General features: G+C 43.1%; 1 protein-coding gene across 21 annotated transcripts in view; it reads right to left on the minus strand.

Moving 5' to 3' along the window:
• Positions 1 to 20,180, minus strand: part of MAGI1 (membrane associated guanylate kinase, WW and PDZ domain containing 1) — a 341,064-nt gene that overhangs the window by 69,105 nt on the left and 251,779 nt on the right. For 19 of the 21 annotated variants that reach the window (XM_086755380.1, XM_086755364.1, XM_086755367.1 and 16 more), the window contains exons 4-6: positions 8,409 to 8,615; positions 5,558 to 5,768; positions 1,972 to 2,054 (exon numbers count right to left, since the gene is read on the minus strand). In XM_086755380.1, the coding sequence (XP_086611506.1) occupies positions 1,972 to 2,054; positions 5,558 to 5,768; positions 8,409 to 8,615 (501 nt within the window). The remainder of the gene's footprint in view (positions 1 to 1,971; positions 2,055 to 5,557; positions 5,769 to 8,408; positions 8,616 to 20,180) is intronic. The other 2 variants (XM_086755360.1, XM_086755374.1) reach the window with 1 other exon arrangement.

Raw genomic sequence — 20,180 nt, forward strand, 5'->3', positions numbered from 1 at the left:
CCTTGTGCTCACATTGTTTTTTGAAATATAATCGTGTTTATGTGCACAGCAAGATCAGAGCAGCCAAGCAAAGCACCGCAGCGTGCTGCTGCACCTATGAAGCGCCTGGTTTAACTATTGATTGTTTAAAATATTCATTAATGAGTGACTTAGTGAATGAAGTGAAGGGGTGTGGGAGAAGATGAAATTAGTTGATTTTAAGGACTTGATAAACAAAAATGTCACTACTCTGCAAAATCATGAACTTAATTAAATACAAAAAATACCAGCTGTATGTTTCTAATTCCAGTAAAATACGTAATTCCAATGTGTGTTTTATAACTGAAAGAGGACAAGGGAAGGACTTCACTGTTTAACAGAGGAGCTCAGCCACCCACTGTTGACTCATCCTAGCGCCTGCTCCCTGTCCCGGCTCAGAGCGCAGCGCGGGACACGCTGACCTGCAGCAGCACTTGCTGCTTGTTGGCATCGCCAGGGCTATCGACGTAGTGGGAGTCTTGCTGGTAGAGAAAGCGAGGACAGAAGTTGTGTTTCAGGAAAAACTATCCTCTGAAAGGGGAAAGCCGATGCTGAGATTCAGTAACCTCCTCTTTAAATTGCCAGCAACGCTTAACTGCAAGGAGGAGGGAGCTTTGCCTGCATACGGTATTATTTAATTTTGTTCCAGTTCTGATTACCCACTGACATATCCATTTTTAGGCACAGAGCAAGGCCTTCATTAATCCAGCTCCCTCCGCTCGCTCCCTGACAGACGATGGCAGTTGCTAAGGATCCGAAGCAGGCATCAGCTCGGTACGCTCGGTTTTTGCCTGGGCTTTGCACATCCTTGTACTCTGGGGGTATGCTGCACTGCGCACTGGGAAGCTGGTGAGCTGCTTCATCATGGCAGCAAAGGCTGCATGGGCAAGTTCTCACATCCTGCAAAATCTAACACGTGAAAGGAACTAGAGGTTGAAAAACTGCATGTGCAAAAACAGTAACAGCAGTTCTGGAGGCCAGGTTTGAACCTACCAATAAAAGTGATTCTGTTGATTCTTTTCCAAAATAAAATAATAATTCTTATTGAGCTGACTCACACCAGTAGGAGGTTAATCATACTACGAAAACTAATTTTACAAGGAGACCACCAACACTGATGAAGTAAACCCTTCCATTTTTAAGACATGTCTACCATGATAGCATTGTGCTAGCCAAAACTACACATTAGAACACCATCACCTTGCTTGGTCAGTAGACCAAAACTTCCACACAGGTTTTCCCAAACATTTAAGTTGTTTTCATCATGATTCCCTTTTTCTTCCAGCATCTCCTGAAGGATGCAGGGAAAGAACCTCCTTTAACAATCTTGCATTTGACTGCTCTATATTGGACAGTGGCTTGCATTTCCAACATCTCAAGGAATACAAAATTACATCAGTGTAAATTTTCAGTGGCAAAAATCTACACTTTCAAATGGAATTTGTTTTCAGCAATCGTAACACTAAGTGGACTGCCAGAATGTAACAGCAGAAGTGAAGCAATTGAGTTATTTCTGCTCAAACAAGGAAATAACAACGTAACTCTCTCAATTCATGTAAAGCAGGCGGTTGAAGCGTAACACAATGGAGCACGCAGACTCAGCCGCTTTCCTCCCACACAGCGATCCAAGGAGCAAACGTGTTAGAAAGCTTTGAGTCTTGTTCAGCATCAGTGACTATTCAAACGTCTTTGCAAAAACTGAAGTCTCTAACTTCTAGCACCTTCCGGATTTTTATTAAACGATCTGCCATCTCAATGGCTATCTTACATACACAGACACTGACTGTACAACAACATAATGGATATTGTCTCTGTGCACTTACTAATAAACCTTTTTTTTAAAAAAAAAATGTATTTCTGAACAGAGGTTATTGGAAAGGGTTAAAGAAAAGGAAGAAAGCCATCTAGAAACGGACCAAACACATTATCATTTCACTATTTTCAGTCTCTTACCATCATCTTCACATTCTTCTAGAGGCTTCTGCTGCTTGTTCAGGCACCGTGGATCTAGCCAAGATGTTGTTTTTGTGTTATGGCTGGAAACCAAAAATTGAAATATGACTTGTGTTAATAAAGTAGAGCTGAAATATCAGTGACATAAAAGTACTATTCAACAGACCCGAAGGCATACTTTTGCTTCAGAAGAAATGACATTACAATTTGATGTTTCGCAAATTAGCTTACCAAATCACAAGAATCTTGGCATTGAAAACAAAAAGGTGAAAAGTGAAAATACACAAATTGGCATTCCTGACTGGAAGCATGGATGTGAAAGCTGCAACGGTATAATATTAATTTCCAAACTTTTGTCTTTGGTGGTTTGTTTCTTAATTCCAGGAGCGCTCTCTGAGCCATTTGCCTTCTGATGAAAAGACAGAACTCTCCCTTCCTCCCTAAACCATGCAGTGCCCTTGGTTCCTGCACAAGACCTTTGATGTTTGTCTAAATTTGACCCAAACATTTGTCAAAACCAGAACTTCCAGTGAAAACTTGTTAATTACACAAACAAAAATGTTCTGTCAAAGCCTTTGATGGAAGTTGAACAGTCTCACTTTCAACTCTTCTTCTCTACAAGTCCCCTGACAGTATCGTGATGCCAGCCTCAGCAGTGAAGGCTGCACAGCAAACAGGCTTAAAAATATATTTTCTAGAAATTATTTCCTCCCATCATTTCATTTGCATACAGAGACAATCTTGTAATATCTCTTGGAATATCTCTTCTACGACCTTCTACTCTTCTACAATCTCTTCTTAGACATAACCTGCAAAGTCCTCCAGTCCCTGAGGTATCATTTATCTAGCTTAGCCTTTAACACTGCTTAACAGCTTTAAGTTTCAATACCAGAGTAATGCTATTTACTTCTCCTTCAAGGTCTCAGACAGGTTTACAATCTTAACCTTAGCCTCACAACAGTCTCATGAAGCTGGAAATGCTGCAATGAGGGCTATGATCTCTGAGGAACTAACCACCGACCAGCAAACTTGTATCTTATTGCAAGAAGAGGGGACTGCCCTGCTCCTAGAATCCAAGCGTGTAAATAAAAAGTCCTTGTTTTACACATCCTGCAATCCAGGCCTCCCAAGGCAGGATGAGCAAATGCATTTAAAGCCTTTTTTATGCTTCAGAGCAATTCATCGCCAACTAGAAAATGGAATGGCAGAAATTCAGCAAGTCAGGCAAATTAACAGCAATAAAGCAGAGGGGTTCTGTCAACTTACAAATAAGAAAATCTGTAGTCTAGCTGAGAAAGAGGGCGGTGGGAGGAGAACAATGAAATATTTGCATATTTCTCGCAACTGTAGTTGCGTAGTTTGCTGAGGCACAGAAAATTTAGCAAAACACCTTTCAGATCACACACACTCAGAGGGACAGAACTGTGTTAGACCTGTAACATGCACAGATCTACAGGCAGGGTAACGAGGGACTGGGATACTTTGGGTACTGAAAATCCCAATTAAAGCACCAGAGAAACATAGCCAAATTGCTTCCACGACAAGCCACCAAGATCGGTGATCTGACTCGCAGCTCAGGCCCCGCTGGACCCGTGCTGATTCTGTGCAAGCAGCTCAGGTGCTCCCACGCTGTTCCCTGCAGCGCCCTGCCTCGATAACCAAAAGTGCTGTCGATGACGGTACAGACACCCAAGCCAGCTTGGGTCCACACAGCTCATTAGCTTGCTCTCCTAATTTGATACAAATCAAGCTAAATTGTTCCTAGGCTCAGGGTGTCCTTAGAATTAATAGAACTGCAGTCATTCAGTGCTGCATCCACACTAACACGTTCCCACACAAAACCATCCCCTGTGCGTCTGCATCCTCAAAACAGTCAATCTGCACTGCAGGGAAGGAAGCAGTTGGTGTGCTACCAGATTTTCATGTCAGACAGACAGCCGTGTACGCAGGCTGTACTTCTCCACCGCATAAATGATCCTCCTGCAAAAAGCCTAACAAATTATTTAAGGTGCTGCAGTCCTGCATTGCTAAGAGAACACATGCACATAGAGAATACAGCAGCCATGGGAATGGGTTTTGAGGAAACTGGTGGCAGCAGCAGAACCCCTTGCTGAAGCACCTGTAAGGGAGGACAGCATGGGTCCACATGGGGACAAAAAAGGGAACAACGGGCTACTTGGACAGCATTTAGTGCTCATCATCTGATCTTCTCCAGGCACGAAAATGGTAGGTTGGGTGAGCTGTTACTCAGGCTGTATTATAGACATTAAATCCAGAAAGCACGTTAAAGAATGAAGCACCTGAGGACATAACAAGGGGCAGAGTATCGTGTTCAGGATAATGAACACATTTCAGTTTCATCTGATATGCAGCAGATGAGAATTTGCACTGTGGCTTCTAGACTTCAGCTTACAGAAGGAGGTAGCGAAGCCTCTCCAAGTGATTGAGAGCGCCCTGGAAAACGGCCATTTTACAGCAGCCCTCTCCCAGCTGGTGAAGAGCTGCTGCAGTGCCCTCCGTCTTCTCAGCTACTCAGACCTTCTGGCACTCTTCTCTGATGTGTTCCCCTGATATTACAGCCAAGGGAAAACATGCTCCCATGAATGTTTCCATGGCTCTGTCCAAAAGTCCCCTCTCCTGATGACAGAGCAGGATTGCTCCTCTTACTGTCCTAATCCAGCAAAATTCTCCAGAATACCAAAAGGGGCATTAGCAGAGGGGTTTCTTCTGTATAAACTGGCCACTGGCTTCTTGTGCACAGATAGAAGATCTCAGTTTCCGAAATCATATTAAACACACCATCAAATCCAAAACCAGCTCCTCAGCCCCTTCCTCTACTTGTGCAGCTATGGGCTTGAGTTTCAAAAGCTAATTGAATTTTAACATCTAGCTAAATTCTGCAAGAAATCTCTGCCACTAACAGGTCCCATTTTATAAGTTACTCCTTTCTCAATAAATCTACACAGGTATAATTAGAAACTATTATTTATGGCATGAAAAAATCAATATAATCATAAAACTGCTGACAGCACTCAGCTCTTAGGTAAAGACTGCAGAGCTCAAGGTACCTTGTGCTTTTCCAAACTTACTGTGCCTGCTTCGCACTGAGCTATGCCTTCTGCAAACCACTGGAGCAGGTTAACATGTTTGGCCCATTTGCTCTGACGAGAGGACAACACACAAAGTCCATTCCCCGGCTCTGCTACCACCTGAGCACAAGACCGGAGGAATTCCCTCTGCTGCATTACGCACAGAGGTAGGCTCCAGAAATGAAGTCTCAGGCCTTTCAATTAGGAGCTTTCGTTCCACCCGTGAAAACAACTGGCCCATATTTCATAAGTGTCTGTTGCTTTTGTAACTACCTTCACAAAATGAGCAATCCCCTCTGCCTGTGAACTCAGGAGCAATTTGGATGTTGATCCATTCAGGAAATGCAAAACCCCTTCACAAGCAGTATAGAACTTACAGCTCTGAAACACTAAATAATTAATACACACACACGTACACAAAACACATCCATGGGGGTTTACTTATGCCTAGAGAGAGGGGGGGGAGATGGAATTAGAATGACAAAAATGTGCTTTACTCTATAAAATAGACTTCTCCGTTCTCGGTGTAGGCCATCTCCCAGTTTTCCGGCAGAGGACCCAGGTTATCCTCGGCAGAAGGAGGTAGGTATTGAGGGAGGTTCTGAGATGGTTCCGTGGTGGGAACGTTGGTGTGGCTATCAATCGTGGACGGTGGGGTTGTCTCTCTTACGATAAGCGTATTATGCTCGTCTTGGTCACCAGACTCTGCTGTAGAATAAACAAGCACAATTAAAATTGATAACAATTCCTTTTTTCCCTCCCATTTGCTTCTCTGGGTTTATCCTTATAGTCTTCCTCTTCTTGTTTCTTAATTCACAAGACACAGCAACTGATGAACCGAGGGCAGAGACTCCGCAGTCTTTTTGCCAGCAGGGATGAGCTGGCTTTGCCCACGCACGCTCTGCCAGCCTGGCCCCTGCCAGCACAAACCAGAAGCTGTGATCAGCGACTGTCCTCGCTCTAACAGGCCCTGCTGAGGTACCAGAGCTTCCAAGCCGTCTGAGGCCAGGGCTCACTGATGCAGATGAGTTCAATGGGCTTCTGAGGAGGCTTACGGGTTCGCTCCCGCAGTGCCAACCGTGGGACAGGGATTGGGAGAATAAAATTCGAAGAATGATCAAAAGGGGAGATTTTTACAAGTGCAGAAGGTAGCCAGAACCTCAAAGTCAACAACCTAATTGTGAATGCCTTTAGTGCAGCAAGGTTTTTTTTAAATTAAAATGTCAGGACTATACCGCGTGTTCACATGTTGCTGCTCACCAGTGCCTGTTCCAGCTGTCTGAGGAAGTTTATTCCACGGCTCATCACAGTATCCTTCCAGTCAAAGCCACTTAGGAATATTTTACTATGTATCTAGCCCTTCTCCCTCTAAGGAAACATTTCTGATGCTTATATCCATGCAGATTTGAGCTGTATCTGTGAAACAGTGCTGCTCGTTTCTCCCGCCCTAATCACAGCAAACAGTCTCCTTAAACCAGGTCTGTGTCCCTAATTCCTTCAGAGTGGTTTTGGCAACAACAGACAAATTCTAAAATTACCCCTGTGTCTATGAAAGGGAGTTTCTCTGTTTGGTTCTTGAAGGTGTTGAAAAGTGATGGCAGTACTTCTAAATCACCTGAGACCACCAGTCTCCAGTACACGCGGCAGGCAACACACTCAGCAAAGGACAGAGAGACCAGCGTCACGCTCTGCCAAGTCCCCAAGCAGTAGGGCTGAAAGGGCTTCACAGCCAAGACTTCACCTCCGCTCTCCAGACCACAGACCATGGACCTCCTCAAGTCACAGCCCACAGCCCTGGTTTTTGGGGGGCTGTTAACTGCAGCTCCTGTGCCATTTCTAGTCTGTGTGCTGCCTTTACAAAAAGACAAGATACTGAAAATAATAAACTGGGAGAGGAGGGAAGAAAAAGATCCAGACTACACCAGTACGCCCAGCTGCCTGCTTTCCACCTTTCCTAGTGTTTGATATTTTTAGGTAGAAACTGACAAGATAAAGAAGCATGAATGAATCATTGCCAGCTTAAGACTGCGAGTGTAAACATGCCCAAGTCTGGAAAACACAAGTCACCGAGAGGTCTTCTAAGGAAGCAGGAGCATTTCAATGTGGCTAGCAGACTTACATATGAAGTAAACATAAGGAATCACTTTGGTGTATGAGAAATAACTCTTTTCTTGATTCTGTGCCCATTTAATGGAAGCAAGGGGCCAGGGTGTGATAACGTTGTGACAAATGAGCTGTATCTTCCAATATTTCATCTTGTGAAGGAAAACAAGAAAGAGAAATGATGCTTGAGTTAGCTCAGGGGCACCAAACTGAGACAGGCAGCAAGGAGATCAAACAGCATCTCCCAGCAGCTTCCTCCCAAAATCAGATCCTGTGACACAAGGCTGAGGTTGCTGCCATGCCACAATTCATGAGAATCTACCTCAGTGCAAAACTTGGTAAAGGAGCCAGTAAACAGAGGCAGAAACTCCCTGGGAGGCATTAGGCCAGTCAGGAGTGATTTGGGTTGGAAACACGTAACAGGCAGCAGCCACAGAGAGCACAACCCTCAATGCCATTTGAAAGTTTGTCCCAGAGAGAGCCAAAACTAAATCTCACCCAAAATCTCTTTAAAGCTCTATACAAATGTTAGGGTCAGGACTTTGGCAGGTAGGAACCGATATGACAGCTCCTACCACTCATCAGAGGCTGGGAAGGAAAATGTCACAGTGGTAGGAAGTGACCAGAGGACAAAGGACCTGAATCTGCGCGCACAGCACTTGACTTTAGAATGCAAAAGTTTCCAGTGATCTTTCAGACAAGATCTGTGACTGAGATCTGTGTTCAGCAGGACACAAGGCCTTCATAAAATAAAGAGCTTGCACCCACGCTTCAGACCTCATCCGTGCAGCAAGCAGCGCTCAATTTGCTGGAAGGTACCTTGGAGAAGAACACCTAGTAATTGTATGTGATGAGTATCTATAGATGCAAGGCAGAGGAAAGGACAGCAACATATTTAAGAAGGAGCAATAATTAATTTCAAACGTAATCCTGGTTAAGCTGTTTCATACTGTTTCTAACTGTCAACCATTGCTCAACTTTTACTTGAACTTTCTGCAACTAATGGATTTGAGCTTTTCCTGATATTTTCCTCATCAAGCTCAACCCCACAAGGCCTCTTCAGAAGACAACTGTGTGTGTGATTGTCCACACCTGGACACCTGCCATTCAGGTGTTGTTGGCCAGTTCTGTCCAGGATTGACAGCTCTGCAGGAAACCCATTAAAAACAAACCCTCCAAAAAAATCCCTCTCCAAAAACCTTCCCCATGTATCCTAACTGATGGACCGCGATATTTTTGTTTTACCTGTGAAGCTACTGCTCATTTCAGGTACATCATCCTCTTCCTCATTCTCTGTATGCACTATGCCAGCATTTTGCATATCATTGTAAGACTTGGTTCGCTTTGGAGTCGACTGCTTAGAGCCAGGCTGCAGGTTTTGCAAAGCATCGGTGGAAGTCACTTTCCCACTGAGGGGCTGGCTGGGAGGCTTGGGCGTTCCATAATAGTTACCTAGGCAATAGAAACACATTTGCATCTTCAAAAGGGGATAGTTTATAGCAGCAAGATTTTTATTTTACTTTATTTGCAGTTCCATTAAAATACTTGTCTCTCCCCACAAGTAAGTAAGTAAATAAACTAACACACGCCATTCCCATTTGAGTAGGGGAACATATTTCACCTCTAGAGCAGCCACGGAAAGATTTCTTGCCTTTTGAGTTATTCTAGTTGAATCTAAAAGGAGAAGCAATGGTTGCATTGTTTAGGTGCACTGAGCGTACAGGGGCTAAAACAAAAGCAGTCATGGTGAACAGCAAAACTTCATCTCGTTACATCTGAATTTCAATTAGTAGCCCTTTTACATGTGTGCACCCACACAATGCTGTGGCAGATCTGGAGTGAGCCCTGCAGAAAATAAAAAATTCATGATTGCTATCACCCGGAGAAGTGATGAAAGGCTCGATGGCCTGCTTTAATACACAGGTTCTTTTAGGGAGGATATTGCATTTAAAAAGCAAAAACTATTCTCTTTCTAAAAGAAAACTTTCTCAAAGGATAGAAAAGGAAGGGTACCACGTGGCACCGCTTTCTTCAAAGCGGAAACTCAGCAGTTGGGTCAACTTGGGTACAAGTGAACAATCAGATCTTAAAGCAAAACTTGAAGGGACAAAAGCGCACCCAGAGCTATGCAAATGCCCAGCTCTCACCAGATGTGATGCAAAGAGTGCCAAGTGCTGGGGATGCTTCATTGTCATTTTAAGTGACCATGGAAGAAATACAGAATAAGTGCAGGCTCATTGATGCCAGAACCCCTTGGAGGTATTTCACTGTTCCTGTTTCACATCACCTCAAATACCACTGTAGTGCTTGACTTGCTCTGAAAAGCTCCCCAGAAACCTCTGCCCTGGAACCAGTTCTTGCAGCACTGGGCATTACAGGAATTCAGGCCTGTTGCAAGGCACATCTACTTTTTGTCAATGATCTGTGATATAGAAGTTTTTCACAAAACTCCCCAACTTTTCCTGTTCAAGAATTATTATTAATTTCTACATGCCACCTTTATATTCCAAGGGTGAAAACAAAAATTCTCCCTATACTCTCTGTCATGACAAAATACAAAGGATGCTCTCCCATACAGCTTTGTAGGGGTGCACACATACAGCTTCAACCGCGGCAGCAGCAAAAAACTCTTCTCTAAAATATACAAGTACATTTGATTACATTCTTCATCTATCTCCATAGGATATTTATAATCTGAAAGCCTTATTTTTCAATTTTTTCAGTACATAATTACATTAAATATTTAATATCCATTCCCCAGAAAGTGTACATGCCCTTTATTACCTCTGTTGCACTAGATGGAAACCACACGCCAAAGGCAGATTGTGCAAAGGCACTTTAAAACCTCATCTGTGCTAAACCAGACTTTTTTCATTTACTTTTATACGCATGCATGTGTAGTTTTGTTGCAAAGCCAACACCAGCATTCATACCCTGAGACACGACACTGAGTTTAAAGTTAGCCAAGCAGCTCTGCACTGACCTGTATGCAGTAGCTCCAGCTCGCCCAACGCGTTTCCTACGGCTCAGCCATCGCACACTTGAGGTTTGAAATGACATATCCTTATTTCAGTTCCCAAGTACCAGTTGTTTATCTCAACTCCTGTGCAGCTGACTGAATTGCCTTTCCCATTCGATCACCTAAGTCCCTCACAACCCCGAAGCTGTGCGTGTTGTGTTGTTAGCTTTAGGGTGAGGCCACGTGGATCGTGCGTGTCCTAACGTTCGCAGATCTCAACCTGCGACTCTGGAAGGTCTCTGGACACATCAGGCGCGAGGGAGACTGCGAATCACTCTTGCTCAGGCTGGCACGGAAGACCACTTTGGATACACTGCCTTCCAAGAGGATGGAAAGTCTTTCTTACAGAGCGGAGGCTGGAGGAGTCGGCTAAGCTCCTCTTCTCCACGCTTTTACAGCCGGAGTACTAGGACAGCAACACGTGCAGGTTAGTCTTAACAAGGTGTGTTCCAGCCTGTATACAACGTCGTGGATTCAGCTCCATAGGAGCAGCAACACTCTGCAACGCTTTCATCTTCTGTTCATCACTTCAGAATCTTAAATGCACATTGATGCATAATTTATAGGGAGAAGGAAATTACTTCTTCTGGAAAGAGCCTCTAATGGGGATGCAGGCTCCTCAAGCAGGATGCAGTCTCTGCTAGAGAAATGATTCTTATGCTCTATATACTGCAGGACTATTTTATATAAAGAGAGGGGAAAAGGGGGAGAGAGTGCAAAGGGAAAATGCAAAGGTAGGTGGGGCAGAAAAAGAATAATCTGCCCTGCTGCCATCCTATCCACTTCGGCATTTCTCCCAAAGAATACTGCTACTTTGGGGTTTTTTTGTTTGTTTGTTTTTCCAGACAAAATGTGTGTTTTCTAAGGATGTCAACTGCTAAGCAGAGAGATCCACGTGTGTGCCATATACGTGAGAACAGCTTTTATTTATGGCACTGAACATCACAGTTTTGTGCAAAATTTATTTCAGGTTTGTTGTACGCAGTTACATCGTTTTGTGATGGATGCAACAAAGTAAATGAAGGGGATATATAGATGTTGCTACTGTGGATTTTTATTTCTCCTGGACAAGAACATAGCACAGATGTTACCATCTCTCCTCCAATTACAGAGAAATATATGATTACATCTTTGAGTTTTGTTCCTTTTCAGTTCCTCTAGCAACAAGCAAGGCTGGAGTGCCTAAAAGTCCACAGAGAGCTGTTTCTCAGCAGAAAAACAGGCTTCTCTAAAGTATTTCAGGTTTGCTTATATCAAAGGCATTAGTCATTTTTCAAGCCAACCGTGGTTGTTGATGAATAGTAGTGAATAATTATCATCTACCAAAACAGTGTGCTGTCTTAGAGGATCCCTGCAAGAATATATGAACACATACAAAGAGCAAATATGAATTTGAAACTGAGCATGGCTCAGCATGTTACTCAGAGGGCTGGAGCACCTCTCCTGGGAGCACAGGCTGAGAGAACTGGGGCTGTTCAGCCTGGAGAAGAGGAGGCTCTGGGGAGACCTGATAGCGGTCTTCCAGTGCCCAAAGGGGGCCTACAGGAAAGATGGGGAGAAACTTTTTACCAGGGCCTATTGTGATAGGACAAGGGGTAATGGTTTTAAAATAGAGGGGGGTAGATTTAGATTAGATATTAGGAAAATTATTTTTACATTGAGAGTGGTGGAACCCTGGAACAGGTTACCCAGAGAGGTGGTGGATGCCCCATCCCTGGAAACATTCCAGGCCAGGTTGGACGAGGCTCTGAGCAACCTGATCTGGTTGCTCATTGCAGGGGGGTTGGACTGGATGGCCTTTAAGGTTCGCTTCCAACCCAAACCATTCTATGAGTGGGTTTTGTTTTGCAGAATACAGGAAATGCAGCCATTGCAGGTGAACTTTTCTTTTTCCTCCACAGGAGGCAGATTCAGTCTGAGTCAATAACCCAAAAAATCACGGCTCTTCCTTCAGATTCACACAAGGACATACAAGTTTGGGAAACTACTCATCTCACGATGAAAAACTGCAAAAGAAAGCTCCAATCAGGCTTCCAGGTGACATGAAGAATGACAGAAAATGGATATACTCTCCTTTCCTCATGTTTGCTGGATACAGTCAGACCTATTTCTCTTCTCTAAGCAGTTCTTTTTTGAAGACGTGGCACGTGGGCCTGGGTGTGGGTGCAGACACACCATTAGGAGGGACAGGCACTTAAAATTATCATCAAAACTCATGTTTAGTTCTAGAAATTAGAATGAGAAAATATTTACCCTATGACTCAGAAATCCAAACGTGCACTATTAACAACTGACAGCGAACAGCCCAGCAAGAGTTTTAAAAAATTCAGACTTGACATTATTTGTTCAAATTAAATCTGTCAATGTTTATGAAAAAACATACATTTCAAAATATGCTTTAACAGTGTTTTGTGAGCCACTTGTAAGCCTAAAGAAGGGGCTAACTTCATAGCCAGTGTAATTTGTACTGAATATCCAATCAGCTCTAATTATTAACAGTATGTTACATGTGCATACACAAGCATCTGTCATCCCAGAGGATCCCAAAACATTTTCTAAAGTCAGCACAGTAGTTACGGCAGGGCTCCCCGGGGTGCTGAGCTCCCCCAAGGGCTGAGGTGAAGCTCTGCAAAACTTCTGAGGGCTGCGTTCCTCATGTCACATCTCAAAGCTGGAAAAGAGCAGCCTACCTCTCAGACAAAGGAGATTTCTGGATCAAGACAGTGGGAAAACCTCTACTTTTCTGGGGAAATGCCAGTTCTGAAGCAGTCTGCATGACAGAAACGGAACTTTCCCATGTCTGATTCCTATGGGAAGTGGGCTCCTAAGCTTTACCCTCTTCTCAATCACATTTGGATCCTGCCTACAGCAACCAAATTAATAGCTAATAACAATGCATTCACTCAGCAGATGCTCATACCGTTAACTGAATTCCTTGTCATCACCTTCCACTAACCCTTATTTTATTCAGTCCCTTGGTGCTTAAAGCTTATTTAACCACAACCGAAGTTTGATAGTAGCTTTTACAGCAAAACCCACGACTTAATCATGCACTCTAAAGCACTACTCAGGAGAGTGCACAAAAATAACAATAAGAACAAAAAAACCCCCAGAATAGCTATTTGGAATGCGTTGATTTCTTTTCATCTCCTTATCACTAAGTGTCAGCAGCTTACACATTTCAGCATCACGCGCAGTAATAAGACTTTGGTAACAGCTAATCACAACAATAAGACAAGTTCTCATCATCATAACACTTCTTCCTCTGCCAATTCAAGCAGTGATCATAATCAATGAAAGCAATCCACAGCAGCTTCTACTCTGTCCTGCAGCCCATGAATTAAAACAACACTGTCAGCCAACAGAACTTTCTTTTTACATTTTAAAACCCAGTGGTAATGGAAATTTTTTCTTATAGTTCAAAATAACAAAATATTCTTATTAAGTATTCCTCTGATGGACAGTAAATTCACAGACAAGCTTAGGTTTTTTATGTGACCTGGAATTTGAAATATAAGTCACAAAAATACACCAATTAGCTGCCACCCTTAAGTAAAATAACTACGAATCTAATCCATAGAAACTTTTGTCAATCACCATTCAATTACAGTTGAAAGGATTCCACCACCCAAGACACTGTTTCTGGAACGGGTAGAAATGCACAAGAACACAGACGCAATCTGAAAGGTTCTAAAGTGGAATGGACATGAAAGCAGGCGTTTCACCTTGCGGAGAGGGAAGATGGGACCACAGAGGCTGCTGGGGTGGGAACAGGGCGGCAGAGGAGCTGTGTGCAAGGTCAAACACGCACTTGAGCACGAACCCTCATGGTGCAACACCAACCGAAGAATGCGGTCCCAAACCGCGTATTTCAGTTACTTTAATTTGCAGGTGTTGCCTTTGCTGCAGCTGTTATCTTTTCCTGAGCAGGAGAATTTGTCTTGCTTTTCTAGCGTGAGGAGATTTAGGCCTGGGACTGTGAGTGCATTTGTCTCTCAGGGAAGTACTGAGCAGTGCTCTCGCGGTTCTGGATTTACTGACGCCTACTGTGAGGCATAATTTTGCAATTATAAAAAAAACCCAAGAAACTCAAAAGCCTCTGTGTAGCACAGAGGACCCTGCGTCCACCAGAAGTGCACCCGATCTTCAAAGCCACCACTCTGTGTTAACAAGGACTCCATTAACAGCTCATATTTTTAAAAAGCAGTTCATAGCTTGCTGTATTGATGCAAATATGTATTTTGGGAAAGGGACTTGGAGATAAGCAGCAAAATTAAGCAAGGCTTTGGCATGAAGACTTTAAATGTAATTATTAATGTAATTGTTTTCATTTTGGAGATGTAGCCCTTCTTCTCTGTGCTGTAGAAGAACCAAAACAATTGACCCTTAATTTTAGCAGAAGAGCCTCTGCTCATCTCATCCAGCAAGAGTGCTTGTGTCTGATTAGCACAGGATGAATTGATTCCTGGGAGCAGAGCTCCTGCTACAGTGTTTTGTCTGTTCTCTTCCCAGATCACATTCTGCTACAGATTTCTACATTTAGATGACAGATCTGGCTGCTGTCTGTGGGATTCACCTAGCTGCAACTGCACATTGATTAGCAATTGCCTTAAGGAAATTCAGAGTATCCAGGCAACCGGGAGGCAGCCGCAGATACAGCATCTGGATGGGAAGCAAAACATAGGCAACAAAAGAGACCTCAGAGAAATCAACCTGCAATATATACAAATCCAATTTGCTGGAAATAGTAGATTCTCTGTCAATTTTTGCAGTTATTAATGGTGAGCTTAACAGCAAGATCAGTCTAGGTTTCTTGTTAAATTAGTCAAAACGTTACAATACGTACATTTCCATTTATGTCTGAAATTTAACACATACTCCAATTAGTGTCCTTATAGGCAATGACAGCAAAGCAGAAAGTCACCTACAGATCAAATTAGTCTCATTTGTTCTGATTTTTCCTGTGTTTAGATATCTCTAGGTATTGCCACATCCTACTGCTAACACTCACGTACAGCTATGTCCAAGCACATCTCCGGATGGTTCCTGAGCCCAGCTATAACAGCAACTGTTACATCCACATACAAATTGACTAAAAAAATTCATAGGGAATGTAAATAAGCATGTGCTTGTGCATGGTGTGTTCAGAGAACACAGGAGAGGCAGCTGGAACACAAGGCTAGGACACGGCTGTAAGAATCAAGAAAACGCGGTGTTAAGCCATTGCAATACGCAACTCTTCTTCTTGCAAATACTTAAATATTTATATATCTATATATACACTCCCACCATGAGGATGTGTCCCATTAACGCCTTGCCTCTCCGGAAGGCAGTGGCGTGTCTATCACAGCGCAAGGCGAGCTCTGCGGTGGTGGGGAAATGCCGCAGCTTGTGGAGCTGGGGTTGTCCAGCTGCAAAGGGAGGTGAATAACATCAGAGAGGAGAAGGCAATTCTAGAGACAGTCCTGAGCACATCCAGTACCAAGAAACAATGCCAAAATGTGCCTGGCTGCCATCTATCAATGGACTGCTATGAACAGCCTTCAACACATCAGACTGTGGTAAAAGAGTAAATAATGCCTTAAAATAACTTGAAATCTAACTCAGGAAAAGAGCAACCAACTCACCACATCCTTTTGTTCCCAGAGGTGTTTGGGAACACTCTCTTCCCTCAAGGTTTGTGTTTTAAGAGGCATCAAGAAACAATGAAAAGTAAGACTACTAATGAAAAAAATCAGACAGAGCTGACACTGGAAAACTTCTTATCTAAAGCGCAGGGAGAGAAGCCAATCATGAATTCCATAGGAAACTCAAAATCACTCTAAAACCCCATCAGATATTTGAATACTTGCTTAGAGAAAGGGAGTTACTCAGCTACAGCTTTAGCTGTTTGCAGAACAAAGAATTGTTATCTAACGACACCTCCGCACAGCAGCACTCATGCTTAACACTGATAGTTGTGCACATCCACAAGAACTTGCCTTTTTTTTACTAGTGGTTTAAAAAAAAATAGTAATTTTAAAAAAAAAGCAAAATACAAAAGCCAAAGGTAGAAGCGGAATCGTTCTGCAGTGCACAGATGCTAATAAGTGGATATTGGACGTGATACATCGTAACGGTGCTAAAGGAGCTGTTATGATTTATTGAGCCGATCTGTAGTTTGGAGACATTAATAAGCAGATCTTATCTTATTAAGCGGAACATGTTGTTCCACTGCATGGGCATCCCCAGCATCTGCCACCCTTACTCGCCCAACCTTCCTGTCATGTGTTGCACGCCACAGACACAGCTCTCATTCCAAAGTTGTACCAAGTTGGGAGGACCCACAGGCTGCGAAGGCACCAGAAAAGCAGCAAAGAAAATCCAGTTGTCCTGCTAAAGCAGCTGCGGGAGTGGAGCTGCTGCAGAGAAACCCAAGGAGAGCTAGCACATCAGATGAATTAGGCTAAAGGCATCTTGATTTGAAGCATGTTGCCGAATACACCTCTCTACTTCAGCTGAAATTCTAACTGCACTATTAAGGTAATTTATTACACTCATTAAGTACCACAATCAGAGACCCTGTCTACAGTAGCCGGTTTTATACACTTTAAAAATGTTAGCAAGTCACCCCATTACATCTTAGTCATGAGACTAATGCAGATTACTTATTACTTCTCTTGGCAATCACATAACACTTGTCCTGAGAATGAAAGATGATACCTTGACAATAATACGCTATAATGTAATAACCCTTCACATGTTATAAAGTGCAGCACTTTTTCTTTTGAGGATCACTAAGTGCTGGGCAGGCATTCATTAATACAGCCTTGCCAGACCCCGGTGACACAGCCATCCCCATTCAAAATTCAGTCACCATGCTAATGTCCCCATGTGCCTCCGCGCAGCTTCCATCTCCATGGCTGCGCTCAGCATAGCCCTCCGAAATACCATCGCTGCCACTCTTTCCCTCCTATTTGTAATAGAAGATAACTGCAGGCACAGGATATCTGCTGAAATATTAATGAAGAGAGAAGTAAGTATTGTTTTAATATTCTCCAGGCCAGTCACCTGAAGTATAGAGCAGTTACTTGATTCGCCCAGGGCCACTCAGCAGCTGAGGAAGAAATGAGGAATAAAATCTAGAAGTTGTGGTTCTGCTCAAAACAGTCCTCCCTTGGGGTCCCTGTGAGAGCCCGCAATTCAAATGCAGAAATAATTGCTAAATAATTAGTAACCTACACACCTACTTCCATGCATCCATCAGTATTTTGTGCCCTCAAGGATCAGTCAATAAATGCCTGAGATTACAATTATCGTGGTTTCCTACCCACCACAAGGCCTCGGAGGCAGTCTAAAAAGAATTTTCCTTCCTAATGAGTATTGTTAATGGGAATTACTAACTGGCTTGAGTGTGTTGTGTGCAACTTTACCGGCATACACGTGATGGAAAAAGCACCGATACTGGTGTAGCATCTCAGCTTTGCATGAGTCTTCCAGGATTTCAGCTTCAGCTCCTGGATTCACGTGGTCAACAGGTAGCTTTCATTAGGGGGAAAAAGAAATTTCTATGCTTTATGGTTAAAAATCAAAACTGGAACTGAAAACCTCAGGACATTTGGAGCATAGGTGCAGAACACACTGTGGAGACCAGAAAAGCAGCTGCCATGCCCACTCTGCATCCACCAGGATGTGGATCAAAAACTGCCCAGAGGAACCTATTTGCAGTGTACCAGAAGAAATAATAATGACATTAGGCAACACCTTTTTTTTTGTCCTACTCAGCTTTCAGTTTCTCTCTTTGCAATTAGAGCACTTTCAAAATCCAGATTGTTCTTTCAAAACCCAGATTGTTCTTTCAAAACCTGATAAGTTCTCTACTCTTTCATGGTCTCCTACTGTTCTCATCTGCTTGTTCTTTATTCTTTCCATATCAATAGTACACGTATCAGCATCAAAGCCCTGTGTATTACCCCTCTTCTGACAGCTCCCTGTTTTCTAATCTTTCTCCCCAGAAGTTCTCTTCAGTAACTCTTACTAAACAAATGCTTGTGTTACGTCTTCTCCCGCAAGCTTTTTTTCATTGACAGCACCAGTATATGGGTGGCTTTACGCCTTCAAGAGGCAAATAAATGTCATCCAGTAATGACAAAACTTTTACCTGCATCAAGAGGAGCATGGCCAGCAGGTCGAGGGAGGTGATTCTCCCCCTCTACTCTGCCCTGGTGAGACCCCACCTGGAGTACTCTGTCCAGTTCTGGAGCCCCCAACACAAGAAGGACATGGACCAGTTGGAGAAGGTCCAGAGGAGGGCCACAAAGATGATAAAAGGGCTGGAGCACCTCTCTTATGAGGACAGGCTGAGAGAGTTGGGGCTGTTCAGCCTGGAGAAGAGGAGGCTCTGGGGAGACCTGATAGCGGTCTTCCAGTACCTCAAGGGAGCCTACGGGAAAGATGGGGAAAGGCTGTTTAGTAGGGCCTGTTGCGATAGGACAAGGAGTAATGGTTTTAAAATAGAGGGGGGTAGATTTAGATTGGAAATTAGGAAAAAAATTTTTTACGATGCGAGTTATAGAACACTGGAACAGGTTGCCCAGAAAGGTGGTGGAGGCCCCATCCCTGGAAACGTTCAAGGCCAGGCTGGATGAGGCTCTGAGCAACCTGCTCTAATTGGGGATGTCCCTGCTCCTTGCAGGGGGGTTGGACTAGATGACCTTTGAAGGTCCCTTCCAACCCTAACCATTCTATGATTCTATGATTCTATGATTATCCAGGTCAGAAGTACAGAGCATATGTCCATCTCCCACCATCACATAGAAATTAAGGGGTAGAAGGTACCTTGGGACCACTCTGACCCCAAACCACTATCCTGCTTGAGCCATGTGAGCTTGGGACTGCCAAGCACATGAAAACTTCCCTATTCATCATCACCACATTCCATTTCATAGCATTCTCCTTCCTTCATCTCTAAATCACCTAGTTACTTTGCAAACAAAAGCAACCCTATCTTTGCAGTTGTTTGACTCCTACTCAGTACAATAGGTAGCATTATTAATAATAAAAGCCATGCATTAAAGGTATTATTTTTCTTTTCTCCAGAGAGAAAGAGAAAATGATTTCCTTTTGTTGGATTCCATCCCTCTGGCTTAGAATAAACCATCACTGGCAGGATCAAAAATATAACCATATTCATCACGGTGGAACATTAAAAAAATAATAAAATACGGCAGTAAAATGCAGCATAAAACAAATGATAATTAAGGTAATCTAAGACTACAAAGTTGGGCAGTAACAAATACTTGGACATTAGAAGTCTTACTTGGTGATCTGGGTGTTTGGCAGATTGGGCTTTTTCAACAGACAGAATTGCTGGTGATTGCAGCATTGAGTCTGAATCACACCATCTTCCAAGACCTGATCTAGATTGACACTGTCTTGATCAATACAGTTGTAAAATAAGATTTCAAAAACAATTACAACAAAGCCATTAAAGAAATATTGGAAGGGAGTAAAATAATTTCTTGAAGCTGTAAGTGAAAAACAAACTTATTTCACATTACAATCAAACAGTAATGTGTCTTGATGCATGTGTCTTGTCATGCTTCATCATTATTTGCTTTATTCTTATGGATTTTTCCTTCCATAGGCCAGCTCTCCAGAACCACTATGCACCAGCGTCACTGATGTCAATGGGGAAAGAGGCTTCTCAGCACTTCTGACAAACTATTCCTTTAAAGTTCAGACACTTCTCTCGCCCACAGAAGTGAAATACCCATCAGACTTATGAGAAATCAACCTCATCTTCAGCAATTCAAAAGAGCAACCCACAGAATCTAAACAGTTTAGCTGCTACTGCATATAATCACATAAGCAATGAAACTACCACGTTACAACCGTCTCAGATAGGTACAGCATTTCCTGAAAACTAATTCCCAGCATGTCCCAGGAGCCAGCTTACAGACAGTTGCCCAGTTCGTCTTTCCAAGTGGAAAGGTCACCAGAACAAATACGATCAGGAA

Source organism: Chlamydotis macqueenii, chromosome 10, assembly GCF_036417535.1.
Source record: "Chlamydotis macqueenii isolate bChlMac1 chromosome 10, bChlMac1.mat, whole genome shotgun sequence".
NCBI classification, from domain to species: Eukaryota; Metazoa; Chordata; class Aves; order Otidiformes; family Otididae; genus Chlamydotis; species Chlamydotis macqueenii.